Source organism: Podarcis pityusensis (assembly GCF_964106645.2).
Source record: "Podarcis pityusensis genome assembly, chromosome: 5".
Taxonomy (NCBI): Eukaryota; Metazoa; Chordata; class Lepidosauria; order Squamata; family Lacertidae; genus Podarcis; species Podarcis pityusensis.
This window is the reverse complement of record NC_138032.1, coordinates 10,744,067-10,765,428: the sequence shown is the minus strand read 5'-3', so window position 1 is coordinate 10,765,428 and position 21,362 is coordinate 10,744,067. Positions and strand designations below refer to the sequence as shown.

General features: G+C 45.0%; 2 protein-coding genes across 3 annotated transcripts in view; one reads left to right on the top strand and one right to left on the bottom strand.

Annotated features, from left to right (window-relative positions):
- The window catches only part of MFN1 (mitofusin 1), a 36,612-nt gene extending 26,489 nt beyond the window's left edge, over nucleotides 1-10,123 (top strand). Inside the window, exons 13-18 of the mRNA XM_081007911.1 lie at nucleotides 1,281-1,383; nucleotides 2,181-2,410; nucleotides 3,614-3,769; nucleotides 5,539-5,735; nucleotides 6,570-6,704; nucleotides 7,884-10,123. Coding sequence (XP_080864037.1) covers nucleotides 1,281-1,383; nucleotides 2,181-2,410; nucleotides 3,614-3,769; nucleotides 5,539-5,735; nucleotides 6,570-6,704; nucleotides 7,884-7,953 — 891 coding nt within the window. The 3' untranslated portion in view covers nucleotides 7,954-10,123. The remainder of the gene's footprint in view (nucleotides 1-1,280; nucleotides 1,384-2,180; nucleotides 2,411-3,613; nucleotides 3,770-5,538; nucleotides 5,736-6,569; nucleotides 6,705-7,883) is intronic.
- Nucleotides 10,124-11,812: 1,689 nt separating this feature from the next.
- Nucleotides 11,813-21,362, bottom strand: part of GNB4 (G protein subunit beta 4) — a 46,132-nt gene continuing 36,582 nt past the window's right edge. For both annotated transcript variants that reach the window (XM_081008268.1, XM_081008269.1), the window contains exons 7-10: nucleotides 20,475-20,541; nucleotides 20,178-20,379; nucleotides 18,858-19,074; nucleotides 11,813-17,785 (exon numbers count right to left, since the gene is read on the bottom strand). In XM_081008268.1, the coding sequence (XP_080864394.1) occupies nucleotides 17,679-17,785; nucleotides 18,858-19,074; nucleotides 20,178-20,379; nucleotides 20,475-20,541 (593 nt within the window). In that variant the 3' untranslated portion in view covers nucleotides 11,813-17,678. The remainder of the gene's footprint in view (nucleotides 17,786-18,857; nucleotides 19,075-20,177; nucleotides 20,380-20,474; nucleotides 20,542-21,362) is intronic.

Below are 21,362 nucleotides of genomic sequence, written 5' to 3'. Positions count from 1 at the left end.
CACAGAAAGCCTCAAGGTCCATAAATACCAACACCCTAGTGGTCCCAGGCCCTAAGGAAGTTAGATTGGCTTCAACCAGAGCCAGGGCCTTTTCAACTCTGGCTCCGGCCTGGTGGAACGCTCTGCCTCATGAGACCAGGGCCCTGCAGGATCTGATTTCTTTCCTCAGGGCCTGTAAGACAGAGTTGTTCCGCCTGGCCTTTGGCTTGGAGCCAATTTGATTCCCTCCCTCCCTCTCTTTCTTTTTTCTTTTCCTGCTCCTCCTGCAATGAGGCTACATTTTAATATTTTAATGTTCCATTATTTTAATGTTGTATTTTATTTTTGTTTTTAAGTTGTAATCATTCATCTTGTTTTTATTATTTCTTGTAAGCCGCTCTGAGCCCGGCCTTGGCTGGGGAGGGCGGGGTATAAATAAAAAATTATTATTATTATTATTATTATTATTATTATTATTATTATTTCCCCTACATCTCTGTGTATGTGTGTACTCCTTGGAAAGTGTTGAATTTCGGAGAGAGAGAGTTTGAAATTCAATTGCCTTAACTTGCATGGTGCTAGTGAAATCAGTTAGAGGGCAATAGTGTTTATCCGCAAAAAATCGAGTCTGTATGTTTTGCAGCCAGTCCAAACATTCTGAAAATATGGGGATGCAACTCATTACATCAGGATAGCACTTGCAATGTAACACAGTGGCATATTTTTAATAGTGCTGTCTATGTGCGTGTTTTAAAAGCATTGTTAGGGAAACTGTACATAGTTTAACAACAAGCTGCTAGCAAGTTGCCCATTAAATTGTGAAGAGTGTTAACATTCAAACCATTGCCCAGTGTGCCATGTAGAGACTCGAAGTCTCAAGTATGCAAAGAGGGGAGAGGGCAGAGGCCTCTGATTGGTCTGCTGGTTGCTCCTAAGTCTGTACTGGGGGAGCCTTTGACTGACATGTCCTGGAAGGTAGGTGGGGCCTTTGGGAGGCTGTCCCCAAGGTGGCAGGTGCCCCCCCCCCGCAGCTTTCTGATTTCTCTTTCCTGCCCATGCAGATGAAGAAGCTCAGGAGGTGAGCAGTTTCTTCACAGGCAGCTAGGATACTAAAAGTTAACTGCATTGCACAGCTATTCACGTTTTGAGAGGCCTTTGCAAAGGTGGTGGCTCAGAAGGAGCAATAAGAATGCCCTCAAGCACATCATTTGCTTGCCCTCTGCTGCCTCATTGTGGCTTTTCAGACCCTACAACTTGGCCAGGTCACCAGCTGACTCTTTCCTTTCTCTTTGACATGTCAGGAGCTCAACAAGCACCTGGAAGAGGGCTTGGGAAGGAACCTGGCTGACCGTTGCTCCAGTGAAGTCAACAAGTCTATGTGTCAGTCGCAGCAGGAAATGATCGGTAAGATTTAGGCAGAGGAATGCGTAAATTCTGCTTTTTCACCTCCCTCCCCCAAGAAACTCTTGTATATCTATTTGAACAGAGATTTACGAACTACAGCCTTTCATATCCAAAGTTTGTGCACCAGCTGGGTTGCCTCATTAGTTTATCCTTCCTTCCTTTTTTCCCTTCCTTCCTTCCTTTTGCCAATACCCTTTCTGATAAGCAGCTATTTATCTTTGTCACTTGGGTGTCCACTGTTCACTGATGGGGGCTCATGAGAGAGTGTGGTGTAATGGTTAGAGTATAGTCATACCCCGGGTTAAAGTAGCTTCGGGTTTAGCGTTTTCGGGTTGCGCTCCATGGCAACCTGGAAGTAACGGAGCGCGTTACTTCCGGGTTTTGCCGCTCGCGCATGCGCAGACCCTCAAAATGACGTCACACACATGTGCAGACGCAGCGAATTGCGACCCGCACAGACGCGGGTTGCGTTCACTTCAGGATGCGAACGGGGCTCCGGAATGGATCCCGTTCGCATCCAGAGGTACCACTCTACTGGACTCTGACCTGGGTGAGCAGGGTTCGAATCCTCAGTGAGCCATGAAGCTCACTGGGTGACCTTGGACCAGTCACCATCTCAGCCTTAACCTACCTCACAGGGTAGTTTTGAGGATGAAATGGGGGGAGAAGAACCATGTACGCCACCTTGAGATCCTTGGAAGATAAAAGGTGGCATATAAATGGGACAGATAGATAGGAGTTGTAGTGGGGGCAGTCTGCTTTGAGCTCTGCTTTCACCCCTCTCCTTTCTTTCCCAGAAAGCCTGCAGGCCCTGCTGCCTTCCGACGTCCAGAGCAAGCTCCACTTGCTGATTCCGTGCAGGAAGTTTGACCTCAGCTACGACCTGAATTGCAACAGCCTGTGCTCTGACTTCCAAGAGGACATCACTTTCCGGTTCTCGCTGGGCTGGACGGCCCTCGTCAGCCGGTACCTGGGCCCCAAAAACGCTCACCGGGTGCTGCTCGGCGTGGCAGAGCCGGTTCTTGCAGTGAGTGCTTCGCAGGGTTTTTCTAGGGGGCTTCAGCTTGTGCAGAAGGATCCTGATCCACCGGGTGCAAGTAGCATCTCCAGTGTGACTATGGAAGCCTATGGCTTCTGTTTCCGTTCTCTGAATTAGTGGGGCAGCTGCCTGCCTGCCTGTGTTCCAAAACAGCATCAAACAGCAACAGTGGGACCTTTTCCTGCTCCTAAGTGCCAATGTGCAACTCCCTTCCAGGCCTTTAGAGTGGAGTTATACCGTTTGACAGGTGATTCCTGCCAGACCTTTGGGGAGCTCAGTGATAGATCATCTTCTCTGAATGCAGAAGGTCCCACGGTCAATCCCTGGCATTTTTCAGGCAAGGTTGGGATTGTCACCTGGTCTGAAACCCTGGAGAGCTGTTGCCGTTTCAGTGGAGAAAATGCTGATCTCGATGGATCAATGGTCTGACTCGGAATGAGCCAGCTTCCTCTTATATTCCAGGGCAGGTTTTGGCCTCCTCCCCTAGCCCAGCCCTTGTGTGCGAAGTTATGATCCATGCAAGTCAAATGGGCCTGTTTTTCCAAGAGGGCAGGAAAAACAGGGAACGTGGTTCTCGACACGGAATCCAACTTTTTTCCAAGTCTCTCTATTGCATTTCAGTTTGCAAAGCAAGCTTGTAGTCCTCATGACAGCAAAGGTGTGCTTGAAATTGGGTGGGAAGCACTTGCTGCAACCTCTGCATTGAGCGGGTTGCCAGATAAACTGGGGCTTCAGTACACTGCAGAGCCCCTAGTTCTGCCCCATAACCTGCAGAATTCTGAGGCCTCAGCTCGCACTCCTTCTGGAAATAGTGCAAGATTTATTTATCATAAGTTAAAACTGGCTTCTGAGATACATTGGTACTTGACCAGTGCCATCGGGATCGGTTGTGTCCAGTTATGTAAGCAGCAGAGCAAAGTGTACAAAATAACGTAGGTAGGTTGCAGAATTCTGCTTTCTTGGTGCAGAATTTGGACTGCCTGGCTGCAGAATATGCTTGCACTTTAGCACAGCCCTTTGCTGAAGCTATTTGAAACCCCTTTTTAAGGCTGATGCTCCACCATTGAATAGTTTCATCCATCCCACCGTAGCTCACGAACACACTCATTGTGAGCTGTTTATTTAAAGCTGAGCTCTCCCCATTCTGGTCTCCTGGGAAGATGGATCTCAGTTTCTGTTCTTCGCCCCTAGATCCCTCGTTCTCTTGCCTCCACCCCTTGTGTTCCCGCTGCTCCTGCTCTGACCCCAGAGAATGCATCACAGGAGGAGCTCATGGTCTCATTGGTCACCAACTTGGCGTCGCTGACCTCCCGGACCTCCATGACCGTCATCATTGTCGGAGGACTTGTGAGTACCCTGCGCAACTCTGCCGTAGTGAGAAATGCCGGGAAAGCAACAGACCTAGGGATGGGCTGCATGTGGCGATGGATTAATTGCCTGCCCACTTACTTCCCCATATTATGTATATGCAGCGCTCTGTCTAAGGCACCCTTTGTGCCATGGGGGGCTGTTAACCAGGGGAGCAGTGCTAAGGTGTGCAGCACCGCACAGTGGCCCAGCTCACATGCTGCACTGAACTATTGTTTAAAGCCAAACCTGTCTCTCCAGCTGTTTTTGAGCTACAGCTCCCATCATCCCTAGCTAGCAGGGCCAGTGAGTAGGGATGATGAGGAATTGCAGTCTAAAAACAGCTTGGGAAACCCAAGTTTGGGAAACCCTGGTTTAAAGCAAACTATGGTTTCACCTTGCCAACAAAGGTCCATATAGTTAAAGCCATGGTTTTCCCAGTAGTGATGTATGGAAGTGAGAGCTGGACCATAAATAAGGCTGATCGCCAAAGAATTGATGCTTTTGAATTATGGTGCTGGAGGAGACTCTTGAGAGTCCCATGGACTGCAAGAAGATCAAACCTATCCATTCTTAAGGAAATCAGCCCTGAGTGCTCACTGGAAGGTCAGATCGTGAAGCTGAGGCTCCAGTATTTTGGCCACCTCATGAAAAGAGAAGACTCCCTGGAAAAGACCCTGATGTTGGGAAAGATGGCGGGTACAAGGAGAAGGGGATGACAGAGGACGAGATGGTTGGACAGTGTTTTCGAAGATACAAACATGAGTTTGACCAAACTGTGGGAGGCAGTGGAAGACAGTGCCTGGCGTGCTCTGGTCCATGGGGTCACGAAGAGTCGGACATGACTAAACGACTAAACAACAAGGTTTAGATCCTTGGGTTTATTTTGGGTGGAATTCTGTGTCGGGCTCTTACAAACGTACCATCTCCACAAGCATCATAGCTTGCCAGGTGGAACGATCCTCACTCTCTGTGCCATTCAGTGGGTTCTCCCTACAGCCCCCAAGCCAATTTTGGAGGGCACATCGGGGGGAAGGTGGGGAAACCCCATTGCACAAGTGAAAGTCCTTGTGCAGGGCTTTTGATGATGGGTCTCATAGGTGACTCCTACCCTTGGTTTTTAACTGTATTTTATTGCTGATGCACATGTCTTCCTGGGCACCTGTGAGTAGCAAGGGCAGGATATAAATGTTATGGATAAATTTATAATACTGTGAATGAAAAGTCTCTTCTGCTGCCATGCCACAGACAAAGCAAGGCAAAGCCTGGTTTTTCCTGTCTGTAGCTTCCGAACAGTCTTCAGGGGCAGCCCCTCTTGTAGAGCACATTGCAGTAGTCTAGTCTGGATGTGTTAGATCAGTGTTTCTCAAACATGGGTCTTCAGCTGCTGTTGGACTACAACACCCATCATCCCTAGCTAGCAGGACCAGCCATCAGCGATTATGGGAGTTGTAGCCCAACATCAGCTGGGGACCCACGTTTGAGGAAACACTGCATTACAGTGGTACCTCGGGTTACATACACTTCAGGTTACTCCGCTAACCCAGAGATAGTGCTTCAGGTTAAGAACTTTGCTTCAGGATAAGAACAGAAATCGGGCTCTGGCGGCGCGGCAGCAGCGGGAGGCCCCATTAGCTAAAGTGGTGCTTCAGGTTAAGAACAGTTTCAGGTTAAGAACAGACCTCCGGAACGAATTAAGTACTTAACCCGATGTGCCACTGTATTAGATAGATCCTGCTCAAATTCTGACCCTGGTGTTCCTCTTCCAGGTTTGGAGAACGGTTGGCTGGAAGGTCATCTCCCTCTCCCTGAGTTTGTATGGGCTGCTGTATCTCTACGAGAGGCTCACTTGGACGACCAAAGCCAAAGAGCGAGCCTTCAAGCAGCAGTTTGTCAACTACGCCACAGAGAAGCTTCAGATGATCGTCAGCTTCACTAGCGCAAACTGCAGCCATCAGGTGCAACAGTACGTCTTGCCTCTTTCCGTAACTTGGGCTTCTGATCCAGAGGAGCGAAGTTGTAGGGCCGTCTCAGCCATTTCCTCAAAGGGGATCTCTGCAAGGCGACTGGAAGGGAGGCTTGGGGGTTGCAATGCAAAGGACTGAGTGGTTTCAACAGAGTAACTGCTGTTAGGTCCTTGAAAGAGCCTGTGACTCTCAGCTTTGCTTAGGGAAGTTTTTAACGTCTGATGTTTTATTGTATTTTTAATATTTTGTTGGAAGCTGCTCAGAGTGGCTGGGGAAACCCAGCCAGATGGGCGGGGTATAATTATAATTATTAATTATTATTATTATTAATTCCCACCTTCCCTATCCTGTAAGTTCCAGGATGAAGCTACTTCCTTCTCCGTGGCTCATCCCAACTCATTTCTCATCCTCTCCACAGTTATCCCTTGGTAAAGAGACCTTTCAGCATGGGATTAAATTGATCCAGTGGTACCAGCTTTTCAAAATCTGATACTAATTTACACCTCCAGAACCCCCTGCTCGCCTCCCACCTTGCCCCTTAACGTCCCTCTAGGTAATTCCACCTCCAGAACCCTAGGGGGCAGTACTTCTCACTTTGGGAACTACTGGTTGAAAGTGGCACGTTGGCAGGACTAAAATGGGAGCTGTATTTCAGGGTTTCCCTCTTCTGTATAACATATGTCAAAAAGAAGAGGTAGGGTCTCCCCTTGAGTCATCCATGCATAGGGCAGGAAATTGGGGCGGGGATGGGGACATCTCATTGCCGTTTCCCCCTCGGAGCCTCCAGGGTTGAACAAGTCGGCGGACCCGGGCTTTCCGGATTTCTCTTTCAGGGAAATGGCCATGACTTTTGCTCGCCTGTGCCAGCAAGTTGACATCACGGAGAGGAACCTGGAAGAAGAGATTGCAAGGTTGTCCAAAGAGATTGCTCAGCTGGAGAAAATCCAGAACCACTCGAAGCATCTACGGTAAATGGCCACGGGGGGGGAAGCTGCTTCTGCAGCTATCGACATGAGCAGCCATGAGATGAAATAACTGCTTCACTTTGGCCTTGAGGGGCATCATAATCTCATGGCTGTGCCTTGCAGCAATATTGACGATAGATCTAGAGCAGGCACGTACAACTCCATAGAGACTGCGATCTACTCCCAGTATTATAAAACTGGGAATGAGCTACCCCATGGGTAGGCAACCTAAGGCCCAGGGGCCGGATCCGGCCCAATCACCTTCTAAATCCAGCCCATGGACGGTCCGGGAATCAGTGTGTTTTTACATGAGTAGAATGTGTCCTTTTATTTAAACTGCATCTCTGGGTTATTTGTGGGACCTGCCTGGTGTTTTTACATGAGTGGAATGTGTGCCTTTATTTAAAATGCATCTCTGGGTTATTTGTGGGGCACAGGAATTCGTTCATTTCCCCCAAAAAAATATAGTCCGGCCCCCCACAAGGTCTGAGGGACAGTGGACCAGCCCCCTGCTGAAAAGGTTTGCTGATCCCTGATCTACCCATTGTCATTGCACTTAACTGTTGAGATTTATTTTTTTTGGGGGGGGGGATACCAGGAGGGTCTTTTTTACGTTTTGAAAAACTCGTGAGTAAAGCTTAGTTGAATACCACCCTAGTTGTGCAGTGAAGGGTTGCACATTTGATTCCCATATTCTTGCACTGCAGAGGGTTGGACTAGATCCTTAGGGTCTCTTCCAACTCTATGATACTATTCTATTTGGGTCAGGCCAGTGGCCCATCTAGTCCAGCACCTGTGGACTCATCTACACAGCTGCAAATAAAACATTTTTAATGTGAAGTGCAATATACAAATGTGACACTAGATGGTGACAGTGAGCTATGCTAAATTCAATGTATTTTTCAAAATGTTTTTTTAAAAAAGCTTTTTCACAGTGTTTTTTTTATATGTGTGTAGATTCCACCCTATACTCACAGTGGCCAAACATATGCATATGGGAAGCACGACTTGGGCATACGGTTCTTGATTTTAAGTTTTTACATTGTGTTGTGCGCGCCGTATGTGTTAACTTTAGTAAGCTACTGTGAATACTTTTTCAATGGAACGGAGTAAATATCCTCAGAAATGATTTTTGAAAAGTAATGTGCTGCCACACATATTTTCCCTCTTTTTTTTTCATAGGAAAAAAGCTGTCCGCCTTGAAGATGAGTTTGACTGTTTTACAAAGGATTTTCTCCACAAAAAAAAATGAAGAGTAGGCCTCGTGCTTTTTGGCTGCTCCAGGTGGAATTTACAAGATGACACTATTTCCCATCCCTGCAAAGTCACATGAATTTTTCAAGCCCCCTTTATTCTACTTTCCCAGTTGCTGCCTGGCTCTTTTGATGCTTAGAAAATGAACTGTGCCTGAGAGCTAGAGGAGCGAAGCAGTATTACCACTGATTGAATCCTTTTGCATCTTTTCTTAGAAAGAGAAATAATTTATATTTACTGGTGCGTACAGAAAATTATTTGGCAGTGTAAAAATAATAAAACTAGCAGACCTATCTAGTATTTTGTATTAGTGTTTGCCTAAAAGACAGCCCCCCTCTTTCTGGCATCCAGGAAGATAATAGAGCGAATTCACCCCTAATCCTGTGTCAAAGTCTTGTATTAGCTGGAATTCTCTGTGGGAATGTGTGCTGCTGGCTTTTTCCAGGACTCTTGTTACAGAGCTGAAGTATTGTGGTGACAGATTTCCAAAGGGATTTACGAAGTTTGAGTGCAGAGACAATCACTATGGCTGAGCATTAGGCATAACTCTGGATTTCCCATTCTGTTGAAAGGGACTAAGACTGTCAAATATTATTTGTCATGCTCTTAAAGCTTTAATGCCCTGGTAATTAGACCTTCTCAGTCAAGATTAGCTAGCAACCTTGTTTGTAGAGAAGAACATGGCTTAGCTCAGAGAACTGTTCTGGAGAAACACCCTTTTCAGTGATGGCATGGTATGGCATACATCCTTTTGACCCAATGGTAGTTCTTGAAAACCAAAGTGATGTTATGTGTATGAAGCTAGAGTAAGGGTGTCTAGTTTTGAGGTGTCTGGAAGTCCAAAATTCATTTTATTTGCCTGGCCCAGGCCAAGCATTTAATTTCAGGCAGCATGCCCAAAATTAATGCTCTTTTAAGACCCTGAAATGCATCAAGACTATTCTGTTAAGGGGGCAACTGCATAAGCAGCAGTCTTTATTGCACATGGACTCTTTTGCTGATGGTAGTTCAGTTAGGACCTCAATGATGGTCTGCATCAGGACCTACAACCTGATGTTGCCTCCAGCTCAGGCTTCCTCAACCTCGGCCCTCCAGATGTTTTTGGCCTACAACTCCCATGATCCCTAGCTAACAGCACCAGTGGTCAGGGATGATGGGAATTGTAGTCCCAAAACATCTAGATGGCCGAGTTTGCCTATGCCTGCTCCAGCTGCTTCAATCTACCATGGTTGCACTGAGTGATGCGAGTTGCTTACCCAAAGCATCTAGAGAGGGGGGCACCAGGTTAGGGATGTCTCATCTGCATAATCAAGGGGCTTTCCTGCTTTTCGATACCCGTCTTCCCATGACAATTTTCGGTCAGTGCATTTTACAAAAAAGAAATGCAGAAGTTTCAGTTGCTCCTAGAAGTGATCTTTGAGTAATGCATTTGAAACTGATGAATTGTTTAATTATTAAGAGTGAAGGTGGCACGGAAGTTTTTTCTTTCTTTTAGGTACAGTTACAAAATATGCATGTTTTTTTAAAACCAAAATGAGAACTTAGTTGTAAAAGAGCCCGTGTTTTTGTAGTGTTGCTTGAACACGAAAATCCACTGCTCAGGAAGGGCTAATAAAACTGCTGGGTTGGTAGAGACTTTTGTTTAGCAAAAAAATTGAGGTTCACTCTTGTATTTTTACTCTGGTGCACTGAAATGTTTGACGCGATTCTCCTGCTTGAAGTGGATGGTGGGTGGGTGTGTTTCATTGTGAATGCAGCCAGTAGCATTTTTAACATTTGATGAATGTGAAACTAAAACGACACCATGAACTGTACAGATTGCAGCTACTTAAGGTCTACGATTCTCTAAAAACAACGGATAGACTTACACACATCTTTTGTTATGGCACATTTTTGTAGGTATTTATATTGGCCAAGGAACACAACGAATTTGAAAGCTACTCACTCAGTAGCTGCTTTCTTCATTCACTGTTGTCTTACATGTCATTCCTTGTTTCTTTGCTGGCTGTATGTATGAAGATATAATGCGTTGGGAGAATTCTGCTCTCTAAACTGCGAAGGCTCGAAGGGGAAAATTAAAAATCTCACTGCAATTGGTATTTTCCTCCCAAGATTATCACTTTATTGTTGGAAGTCCTAACTAAATAAACTTCTAGACTTCTTTGGTAGTGAAGTGTCCTGAAATGATTTTAGCCGGCTGCAGTCAAGTGATAGCTCTCACCCTCCGCTTCAGCTGCGGAAGCTCAACAATTTTCTTAATAGGATTTCTCCACTTGAATGAGGTGCCTCTTCCAGCAAGGTTTCAGCTACTGCAGATCTAGGTATCTGTGCAGGAACCACCAAACTGATTCTAGTATTTCACAATATGTAGTCTAGGCCCAAGCTTAATTGTTGCCATAGCTAAAATTTAGCTGCTAAACTAAAGCTCATCTAATTCAGGGTCTAACCAAAAAGAATATTGGTTGATCCAGAGAGACTGTTCTTGTTAATAAGCTTTAATCTGTAATTTCTATTTAAGGGAAACTATATTTAATTCTAAGCAAAACAGAATGGTCATATCGGTTGTCCTAAATAAAATGTGATGTTTAACATTCTGCATCTTCCACACTTTCAAGTTAGTTTGTGATGGGAATTCAGGAGCGCTGGTGACAGATTATTAGGATTTCACCTTACATTACTGCCCTGTTTAATTCCAGTGGTCATGTATCACAAAAGGACTTATGCTGGAGCCACAGGCAAAAAATTATAGAATTTGATCACAGCCGAGATTGAGAAGGCATGTGGCAGGAAATGGCTAAGGTTTCTATAGAAGACAGTCTAGAACACACTTTTAAGACCTTACAGTGATTATTTAGTTTAAGCTGGGACTAACTTGTTTTAAAATGGAATTTGACCATTTCTAGAATGCTCGTTTCAAAATGTAGTATACACATGTGCATAATTTATGTGGATATATATATATGCGCGATATATATATATATATATATATATATATATATGCGCGCACACACATTCATTCTTCCCATGTCTATTATTACAGTCAATTTATTACCTTCTAAACCACTATCTCAGGACAATTTAGATATCTAATATTTTGTGATACCAAAATTTCCTTTCCACCTTTTGCTGCCTTGAAGTGGTTTTTATACTAGGCAGCTAATAAATCAAGCAAACAATTTTGCTCATTGCATTTTATCAGCTATGTAGGCAAGATTGGAGGGGGAAAAAATCATATATGAAAGGCAGCCTCCCTCAATTCTGGCAGTATCTCCCCTCCTTCCAGTGTCCCATACTGTTTCGGTGGGTCCCCTGGCAATGGCCTTTATGGAAGCAGACAAGCTCCACTGTCTGAGCAAAGTTTACTCACACTTCTTTGCAGCTACCCCAGTATATATGGTAGTTATGTAATAGAGAAGATGCTTAGGCATATAAAAAATGGTTCTGAACATAAGGAAAGAGGTGTAAGTATTATACAGCCATGTCCCATATTAATATATAAAAGGATGTCACATAGAGGAGGGAGAAAGGTTGTTTTCTGCTGCTCCAGAGAAGCGGACAGGGAGCAATGGATCCAAACTACAAGAAAGAAGATTCCACCTAAACATTAGGAAGAACTTCCTGACAGTAAGAGCTGTTCGACAGTGGAATTTGCTGCCAAGGAGTGTGGTGGAGTCTCCTTCTTTGGAGGTCTTTAAGCAGAGGCTTGACAACCATATGTCAGGAGTGCTCTGATGGTGTTTCCTGCTTGGCAGGGGGTTGGACTCGATGGCCCTTGTGGTCTCTTCCAATTCTATGATTCTATGAACGCATATTTCCAAAGGAGGAGGAAGGAAAATGAACCATTGCAGGCAAAGAAATCCTAGTTAAAAGCGGTTTATTGGTTACAATATCAAGTCAGGGTAACATTGTTCACAGAACCACTGTACAAATACAAAGGAAAGGTTTGTTATAGTGGGGGGGGGGGAGGCAGGAATATAAACAATTCATAGCAAGTGATTTTTTTATTTTTTAATCCACAGGGAAGTCTTTATACAACAGCACTGTTAGAAGAACAAATGGCACAAGTCCCTGCACTCTTCTTTTTTAATTAGGTTAAATAAAATAATTTTTAAGACTTTCTGAATACACAATCCAAAAGGCGGTGCAGAATCACTTGGCACCTGGAAATGTTTTGGAAGGGTTTTTTTTCCTCAAAAGAAGCTGGCAGCAAGGTAAAAAGAGAGAACCACACACATACACCAAACCACTGTGCACACACACCCTGGATGTGAAAAGGTTGAAGCAAGTCATTAAGAGCGGGGAAACCCCATTCATTTCTGAAAACGGATGCAGTTCCTTTGGATGGCTATGCGAATATACACATGGCGAGATGCGTTGCCGTGAAGAGGAAAGAAAGAGCACCATTGTGTTGTAAAAGCAAAGGCTTGAACTGTCTCTTTAAGATGCCCACATTTAGTCAAAACCGAACGTCGTGTGGCACGAGAAAGGTCAGGCACATATAAAAAATTAATCATCATTTATAAGTCATTAGTAATACTGTTCACGTACTCACCGTAACATCATTGAGCATTTTTAACAGTCTTGCGTGTATTTTACAATCAGTAACTGACTCGAGAAAGAAAAAGACCATGGCATGCAAGTGCCCCAAACATGGAAGAAGTTGTTTGGGCAGCATGCATGCCAGACCAAGATAGGAGGCGTAACACAGAGACCCTGAACTTCCAAGGTCAGAGACAGCCATTGGACATTTCTACCTAAGGACCGGGATCCCAAAGAGGGAGCACTGGCTATTTTCCCTCCCAGCTGCAGCCAATGGCGTTTAAGAGCCTTCTCCCAACCCAACCCAACATTCAGGGCTATCTGCTCAGTAGGGAGGGAGAACATTTAAGAAGCAAATGCACGACTTTGGGTCCCACCACAGACAGAGGATTTGGCTGGCTGTAGACCTTGTTCACATGGCAAGCCCTATTGCAGCCACAGAGAACTGGGAGGTACTCTGGGCCCTGGCTTGGCTTGCCCCATGACCGAAGCCTACGGATGCTTTCCGGGCAACTGGGGCCACCGGACAGGATGGGATGTCTTTGAACTGTTGTTAAATGGTGGCCAGTTTTCATTTGTTGGCACCCTTGATCCCAGCTGTGTTATTTCTACGGGCGATCTGTCATGGATGCTTTAGCTGAGATTCCTGCATTGAAGGGGTTGGACTAGATGACCCCTGGATACCTTCCAATTCTTAAGGTTTTATGATTCTATGAAATGCTACTGGCAGTCACTCTGATGCACAAACTCCTTGAAAGCAACAACCGAAAATAACCTAATCATGCTGACATCTGAACAACAACAGCACATAAAGTCTAGTGCAGCGGTTCTCAACCTGTGGGTCCCCAGATGTTGGACTACAACTCCCATCATCCCTGAGCTCTGGCCTTGCTAGCTAGGGGTGATGGGAGTTGTAGTTCAACAACATCTGGGGACCCGCAGGTTGAGAAAGGCTGGTCTAGTGGGAGATGGGGAGAAAGGGCAGAGGAAACACTCTCAGAATGCTTTGGCTGTGCTCTGAATTAATATGGAACTTTGCAGTGGGGCAAGACCAGGAGTGATTTTCATTTCATACAGTGCAGCAGGTGTTTCATATCAGGAAACGTAACACTGCCAATTCACGGGCAACCTTTCTCTTCGGAGAAAAAAACCACTCAAACCCTTGACTCAACCTGGGATGCTCATATGAGCTAGACCCCCTTGGTTCTCTTAGAAGACAGAGGCTGGCTGATTCACACAAATTGTGGCTCACCCCGAGGCTTGGCTCAATAGGTGGAAAGCGATTTCGCTTTTGAAATATAAACTCATTCCAGCAGTTGGCATATCCACGTGGCAAATCGCTGCTCCACTCCACATCATTTAGTGCAATACATGTGAGTGGAGGCCACCATGGATGTAGCTGGCAGGTAAATTTGTGCAAGAAATTGCAGTAAGGAACAAGGGGTTGAAAAACCTGCCCTAGGGATGCTGATCCTCCTGCTAAAGTAAGCCACAGAACAGCCAAGAACACAGAGGCAAAAATGACGGACCCCTTGCAGGTAAGGATGTACTTCCAGTGTTCAGATACCAAGTTCAGCTGGCAGTACTCAAATCATGAACTTGAACCCAAATAGGAATGCAAATATTTCAAATATACTACATTCCTTGTGTTGCTGGAAACCAGAGTAATCCTGTAATTGGCCTAGCAATAGCCTTTTGACAGCTTAACATAGGCCACAGCTAGCAAATCCACGGCACTACTGCCCCTTTCTCTGAACAAGCCCCACTAAAACAAACAGAGGGAACGTTAGGAAACAGCTCTGCCTCTTGCCTATATTCTGTTCATTTCAAGCTGTGTCCAACCTGAATGGTGCTAGGACAATAGCGACTTGGGACATCTAGCTAAATCAACAGGGGTGGTCTACACCAACAAATGCCACGTTCATTTTGTAAAGCGGATGTGAGCACTCTGTGCGACAAAGTCCAAAACGCTACAAATAAGGAAATTTCCCATCAAAACTCCACAGTTGTGCAGTTGCCTTCAGCCATGCACAACGTACACACATGCAAAAAGAAAAAAGTGCCCTTAAAGAACAGCAATGCAATGCTTTTCTTCAAGGGCACAGAAGGCAGCTCAGTTTCGACTTAAGATGAAACCGTTTATATCTGTGGGGCAGCCTTGAGCAATCTGGTGCCATCCAGGTGTTTTGGAATAAAAATCCCCATCAGTTCCACGCAGATGGGAGTGGAAGCCTCTAAGAACCACATGCAAACCTGCAAAATACTCCATTGATCTGTAACTCTCACAAATTGTACTTGGGAAATCATGGGCATCACAAAATACTCATTTCACAGGAAAAACAAAGGCTGCTCAGAACCACCCTGCCCTGCACAATGACACAAAAAAGTAGGCAAGGGAAGAAAAATCATTTAAAAAATAATATTTTTTCGGAGGGATAAGGGTCTTTGGCAGATACAAAGGGTTAGTGTACCATGATGCCCATGAGCACCATGTTGGGGACTCCAGGCATACAGCCTCATCTATAAACAAGACATTGCCACGTGTATCCATGCCCAGGGTCACTAATACATGCATTCTAATACATGGGTATAAGCCGTCGCACCCCTTAACTGGCACAAAGCAGAAGCGGCTATGTAACAACATCTGCCAGCTTGCTTGGCTCACTGGCCCATCCATTCTCAATTTCAAAGCTTTTCTGGAGCTACTGCATTGTACTTTTCAATTCAAGGACTGCATTAGTTTTACAGGCGCAAGTCAGTCTTAAGGTCAATTCAAAAGGTGGCTTGTGTTTGTTGTAACAAGGGAGGTTTGTACACAGTTCAGAGTGACTGCCTGAGCATGGAAAGAAAAATAATATAAATCCTGAAACATTACTTGACCCCTATGCTCTCTGATCCATATGAAAATACGAGTGCGGTTGTGAATTTGGTCCTACACAGACAATAGGTTTGTTAGTGTGCGGAGGAGCAAATTCCTGAAAAATCACAATGTAGTAGTGTCTTTTTTACCACTACTAAATCCACTATGCTTGGCACATGAATTGGCACTTTTACTGTTGTAAACCAGGGCAACTCGAAAGGCTGGAATGAGTGATTAAAAATTCAGCTGAAACTTGCCAAAACAGATGGCTCAGCTGCGAGACTGTTTTAATGTCGACAGCTCCTGATATTTGCCAACAGAATTTGGATTGTTTTAAAAGCTCCTCTTACCCCACACTTTGAGAAATGGGCACGTAACAGCAATGTAAAATTGCATCTTCTGATACTGTGTGCACAATGAGAAGAGAACCAAGGATCCACCTCCCGTGTCCACTCTTTTAATATTTCCAGAAGAGTGTGATTCACTTAATTGATTATAAGCACAGGCACATTTTTTTTACCAGCACCATAAATTGATTCCAGTGATTTATTTTTAAAAGCTATTTCTAACCCTTTGCTGTATAACAGTTCTTATGAGCTGTGACTGGGTGAACTTCATCTCACACACATTTAACTTTTTTAAGAGGCAGTGTGGCCAGTTTGTTAGGATGATCTTCCGTAACACCTGGCTCCCAATTAAAGGCTGAAACTGTAGCAATTAATGGATCAGGATTAATTGGGATGAAATGTTCTAGAGAGAGAGATGAAGACAAAGGGAAATAAATGCCCAAGTTCAGGGAACCTGTGGACCTCCAGATATTCCTGGACTCCAACTCCCACCAAGAGCACCCGCCCAAAGAGCATTTAATGTCATGCCGTTTCTGGGACAGGCACACATAAAAGGCAACTCTGTTCTGCTGTGGAATGTCTGGGTAACTTGGCAGTATTAGAATGAACTTTCAGCCTTTCCTAGAGCGGCTGATCGGTGCAACTGAGCAGAAGGTTCTAAGAGCCAAGACTTATGCTAGCACACAAATCCCAAGGTTGGAACAATGCTTGAATGCACTCCCGCTCTTATAATTTCTCCGCATGTGCAAAACATCAGGTGGGTGTTTTCTAGCTGACAAACAGATCAACCTGTGGATTGTACAGGAGAACGAGATTGAATGTGAGAGGAGCTGCCTTCAGAACAGCGTTATGCTCCCACATGGACTTGGAGTGGTACGATCCCATAAGAAACAGCATCTTTGCTAGAAAGTGGCTCAACCTTATACCAGGCTGTACAGGCTGATGATTTTATAGTAGGTCAAAACTTCCCATTTACAACTGCTCCAATAAAAACAAACGATTAGCTCAGCAGTTTTTCAGCCTCAGTCCCTCAACTTACACGCTGATCCAAATTTTAGAGGCTGCTGGAAGGAAGCTCATATAGTCTGCAGACCAAAATATTTCAGTTCTTGTTTGTGAAATGTCTGTCTGATGACCTATTTTACCCCCTGGTGTTTAGAAACCCCCCGACTGCCAATGGACTAGCCAGGGTCCACAGGCAAATAGGATCAAACCGCCTATTTAAACCAACTGGTCAACAAGCAAGTAAGGCGCTAGGTGTCGCAAGAAGTCGTCAGGGCCTTCTCTCCTGTTGTTGTTGTTTTTTTAAACGGATAGAAACAAAGACAGATCAAGCAGTAATTCAAACACTTTCTGTTATAAAATCCACAAACAGCTCAGTAACTTCACACTTTATCTACAGTAAATTCACTTGGAGGGTGGGGAAATAAAAACATATCAAAACAGCAATCTAAGTTGATCCGCCGCAGAACTCAGGAGGAAAGAGACATCTCAGATTAAATGTAGAGCTATATAAATGCAGTTTCTTAAAAAAAATGGCGAACATTATTTCTTTACTTACAGACAAAATGTTACATGATTGGCTGCTATGTGTATATTCAGTTATGTACAAAAAAATAGTACAGAATTAGCCGGGATAGGCACAAACAGAAATCCCTCCAGGAAATATAGCCAAGCACAAGATGGACTGGCTTTTAGCTTCTGTCAACCAAAGACGTTATGTCCTGTTCCCCACCCCAAGTCACCAATTTCTCCCACCCACGACTTCGCTTGATTTTATATATATATATATATGTATACTTCATTTACAGAAAGCCTATTTATGCAATAAATCAGTGAGTAGAAAAATTTCACCTGTAAATACAAGGTAGAAATGTTATTTCACAGCAATAGGCTGCAGCATTGATCTCTCCAGATCTCGGTGGAGAAGGTGTGCGTGTGTGTCTGTGTGTGTGTGTGTGTGTGTGGACTGCCAGATTAATTCCAGATTCTGAGAAAACTGTCCCAAGATCCTGTAGCTACAGCCATGCCATCATCAGTAACTCCTAAGCAGCTGACTCTGTTGTCGTGGCCAGCAAGGACGCCTGGGGGAGAAAACAAAAATAACATTAGGATGGGTGGCCCCAAAAGGAGTCTTATTATTTACCACATTTGTTATCTTGCCATCCTTCCAATACCATCACAGCAGCATACGTAACCATTTCAACAGCTTCGACAGTAGGATGGCAAAGACAGGAACAATGGCCTGACGTCGTTCAATACGCTTCACAGCTGGGCAGGAATTAAAACCCACATCTCCTGAGCTCAAGTCCAACACTCCATCCCATCATGTCACTTTAGGCTCTCCCAGAATTAATATAACGAATGGACAAATTAGACATTGGTGTGAAAGATTAAGGATCAAATCCCAAGCTTGACCACATATATGTCGCCAGGAAGCCTTAAACAACCTGCTGCCCTTGTCTAAAGGTGCCATCACGTTCTGTCTGTGGTCTTTCCAGGAATTAAGCGACTGGATAGTACAGCTGTAAAATGTTCCCAACGGGACTCTAAATTAGTCTTGAAACCAACTTACCATCAAGTGGCATTGGTCGTTCTGATGATCTAGACGAACTCTCATGTTTGAGCATGTGTAAGGTAACCTGCACAGCTTTCATTCCTTTCAAGCTGAGGTTGTGCAAGAGAAGAAGTTGCACCCAAAGCCACAAAAATATCCCTCCATTTCTTTAATCGGGACAGAATATTAAAGGTCTCAAAGAATCCAGAAAGCCGTGAGTTTATGACTGATTGGGATACTGTGTCGCCCCATCACTGGGGTTCTCTGGGTGAAGAGTTTCACCAATAAAATGGGGGTGAGGCTGCTGTGTTCATGGAAGATTCAGCTGGAGCTCCCAACTTGAGACTACTTTTTCCACCTCTCCTGGTATTGTACTTAAACCTCATATCTGGCAGGAACTGTTGGTGTTAGTGGAACCATCCTGATGTCTATTCTTATAAAAATCGATGGACTAGACAGGTCCTCCTACACAGCTCTTGGAGCTGTTGCCTCAAGCTGAGCAGCTTCCTTGGCTGCCAGTATGAGCTTTTGAACATGCAGGGCATTCCGCAGAGGGAACCCTGAAAAAGCCGTTCCTTTCTGTAAGCACGTCAACTAACCTGCACGCTCTCCCTTCAGGGAGTCCCAAACGTTGCAGTTGAAGTCGTCGTAGCCTGCCAACAAGAGACGGCCGCTCTTTGAGAAAGCGACAGATGTGATCCCACAGATGATGTTGTCGTGAGAGTACATCATGAGCTCCTGGTCAGCTCGCAGGTCAAACAACCGGCAGGTGGCATCATCAGAGCCAGTGGCAAAGGCATGGCCATTAGGGAAGAACTGGGAAGTGAAACAAGAAGGGTCGTGGTGAAGAGAAACAAATGGGCAACATCAGGAATTGTTTTCCAAAGGGACCAGGTGCCTTTACTAAACTAGCTTATTTCCAGAGTTGTTGGCATGTCTGTCTGTCTCGGAACACAATGAAGGAGTGCCCCTTTGAGGGCTGTAGGAAGGTTGCAGAGCCTGCTGTGGCCATAGAGGAAGAGGCAGGAGAGACAAGCTTCGTTGCAGCTGGGGCACATGAAGGCATCCATTTGTGTTGCTGCAGATGCACCGTGGCTTTTCTTCTCTTTGTGCTCCTCCCAAAGGACATTTCAGAGTGGACAAATGTAATTTAAGGACTTGAGGTTTCAATTTACAACAGTGGAGATGGGGAACCTCAAGCCCAGGAGCTGAAGGCAGCCCCTCCAGTCCTCGGTCTGGCCCTTACAACTCTCCCCAGGTCAATGGCTCTCCTCGCATGTTTCTTGCCTGGCTGGATGCATCATGGCTTGGCTGGGATGCAATTTTCTGTCTAAAGAGTCCCATCCATTTCTCTGCCCTTTTTGGCCTGTGGAGCCACCTAACACTGGCATGCAGCCCCTGGAAGATTCCCCACATGGAATGTGGCCCTTAGGTAGAAGGTTCATCGCTCCCGTTATACAGCACACTGGCTTGAAACCTGACTTTAGCAGACACTTTTTAAAAAATGGCAAAAAAGAAAAATGAACCCCTGGTTTCTCTTCCCATCGTTTAACTCTTGACGTTTTACAGCAGTTTAAAAAGAAAAGATAATTTGATCATGTGAGAATCTCAGGGATCAGAACTGCTGGATCAGAAAGACTGGCATTAACAGGGATTTCATGTTCTCCTGCTTTGCCAGTGCCTCTTCACCACAAGCACCCCGTGGTTGATAAGAGGCTTTTCTTCTCCTGTGTCAAACTGACTTTTTTTGTGTGCGCTTTCCTCACAGCAGCCAACCTGCCAATATTCCATGACCCACTCATCCACGTTTGACCACACTTGTGGCAGCTCCCTCAACACCCTGAAGTGCACGCGCATGACAGCACCGTTTAAATTCATGACTTCCCTCTTGGTGCATTTGCGCATAGCTAGTCACTTACACAAACTGCATTGATGTCAGACACGTGCCCTGTGAAAGACTGCCTGCACATTCCGTCTCGAATATCCCAGAGCTTGGATGACGCGTCACAGGCACCCGAAACAAAGGTGCTCATGTCTGGGCTTAGAGAGAGACTCATTACATCACCGGTATGCCCCGTAAAAGCAGTAGTCTGCTGGCCAGTCTCAATGTCCCAAAGAGCACTATGAGCAAAAGAAAAACATTTGAACACAGAAGGTTAAAACACGCAGTCCCAACAGTTCAAGGCATGTCACGAAAGAAAACCCAAGAAACTCACCAGGTGGTATCTCCTGAGCTTGTGACTATTTGGTTGTCATCTAGAAAGCGACAACAAGACAAATACCCTAGAAATGCGAAACAGGAAACATGTCAGAGGCAAAATCTATCACTTAAGAAGAGATCCAAAATGCAGATTGTGTGCGTTATGTAACTGAAATCCAGTGCCCTGAAAGTTTCAGCTTTTATTCATTTAAATTATTTTCAACCCTCAAGGCTGCAAAGGTTTGGTGTTAGGTGGGCATCTCAGGAGCTGGGAAGAAGCTGCACAGATAAGTAGATGAGTAATTCTTCTCTAAATGAAGGGTGGTGTAGAAATTCTAATTCTAATAACAACAGCGCAGCAGCTCCTAGGCCATATTGAGTCATACACTGGAATACGCTTCCAGGTGCCAACCTTAAATCTCCTATTCAGCTTCAGGCATAAAACATCTCTCTGTCAGCAACCATGCCTTAATTCACAAGGAGTCAGCACAGTGGGAGAGAACACTGCTCTCTGCCACTCCAGATTTGGCTGCAGCCTCTCCTCAGTCCAGCTGTAGGCAGGCCGCTGGAGCAGGGACAGAGCATGGAAATATTGCAAGATAGAAATAATTTTTTTTAAAATAGTGTGGCTCCCCAAAGGGGTTATCCCCAAAGGAATACAGCCCTAAATATAAAAGAGGTTCCCCGCCCAACTTAAAACAGCCAGCCAAATGTCTCATAGAAAATATTTGGGAAGCATGCTGTTGTTGTTGTTGTTGTTATATATATATATATATATATATGATGCTCAACCAACAAATGTTTAACTGTCAGGGTGCCCAACAAAGCCAAAGGGCCTTCCACTTTCAGCTGTCCACTGCCCAGTGCAATCACATCTCAGCTGAGCAGGAATTCCCAAGGCCAG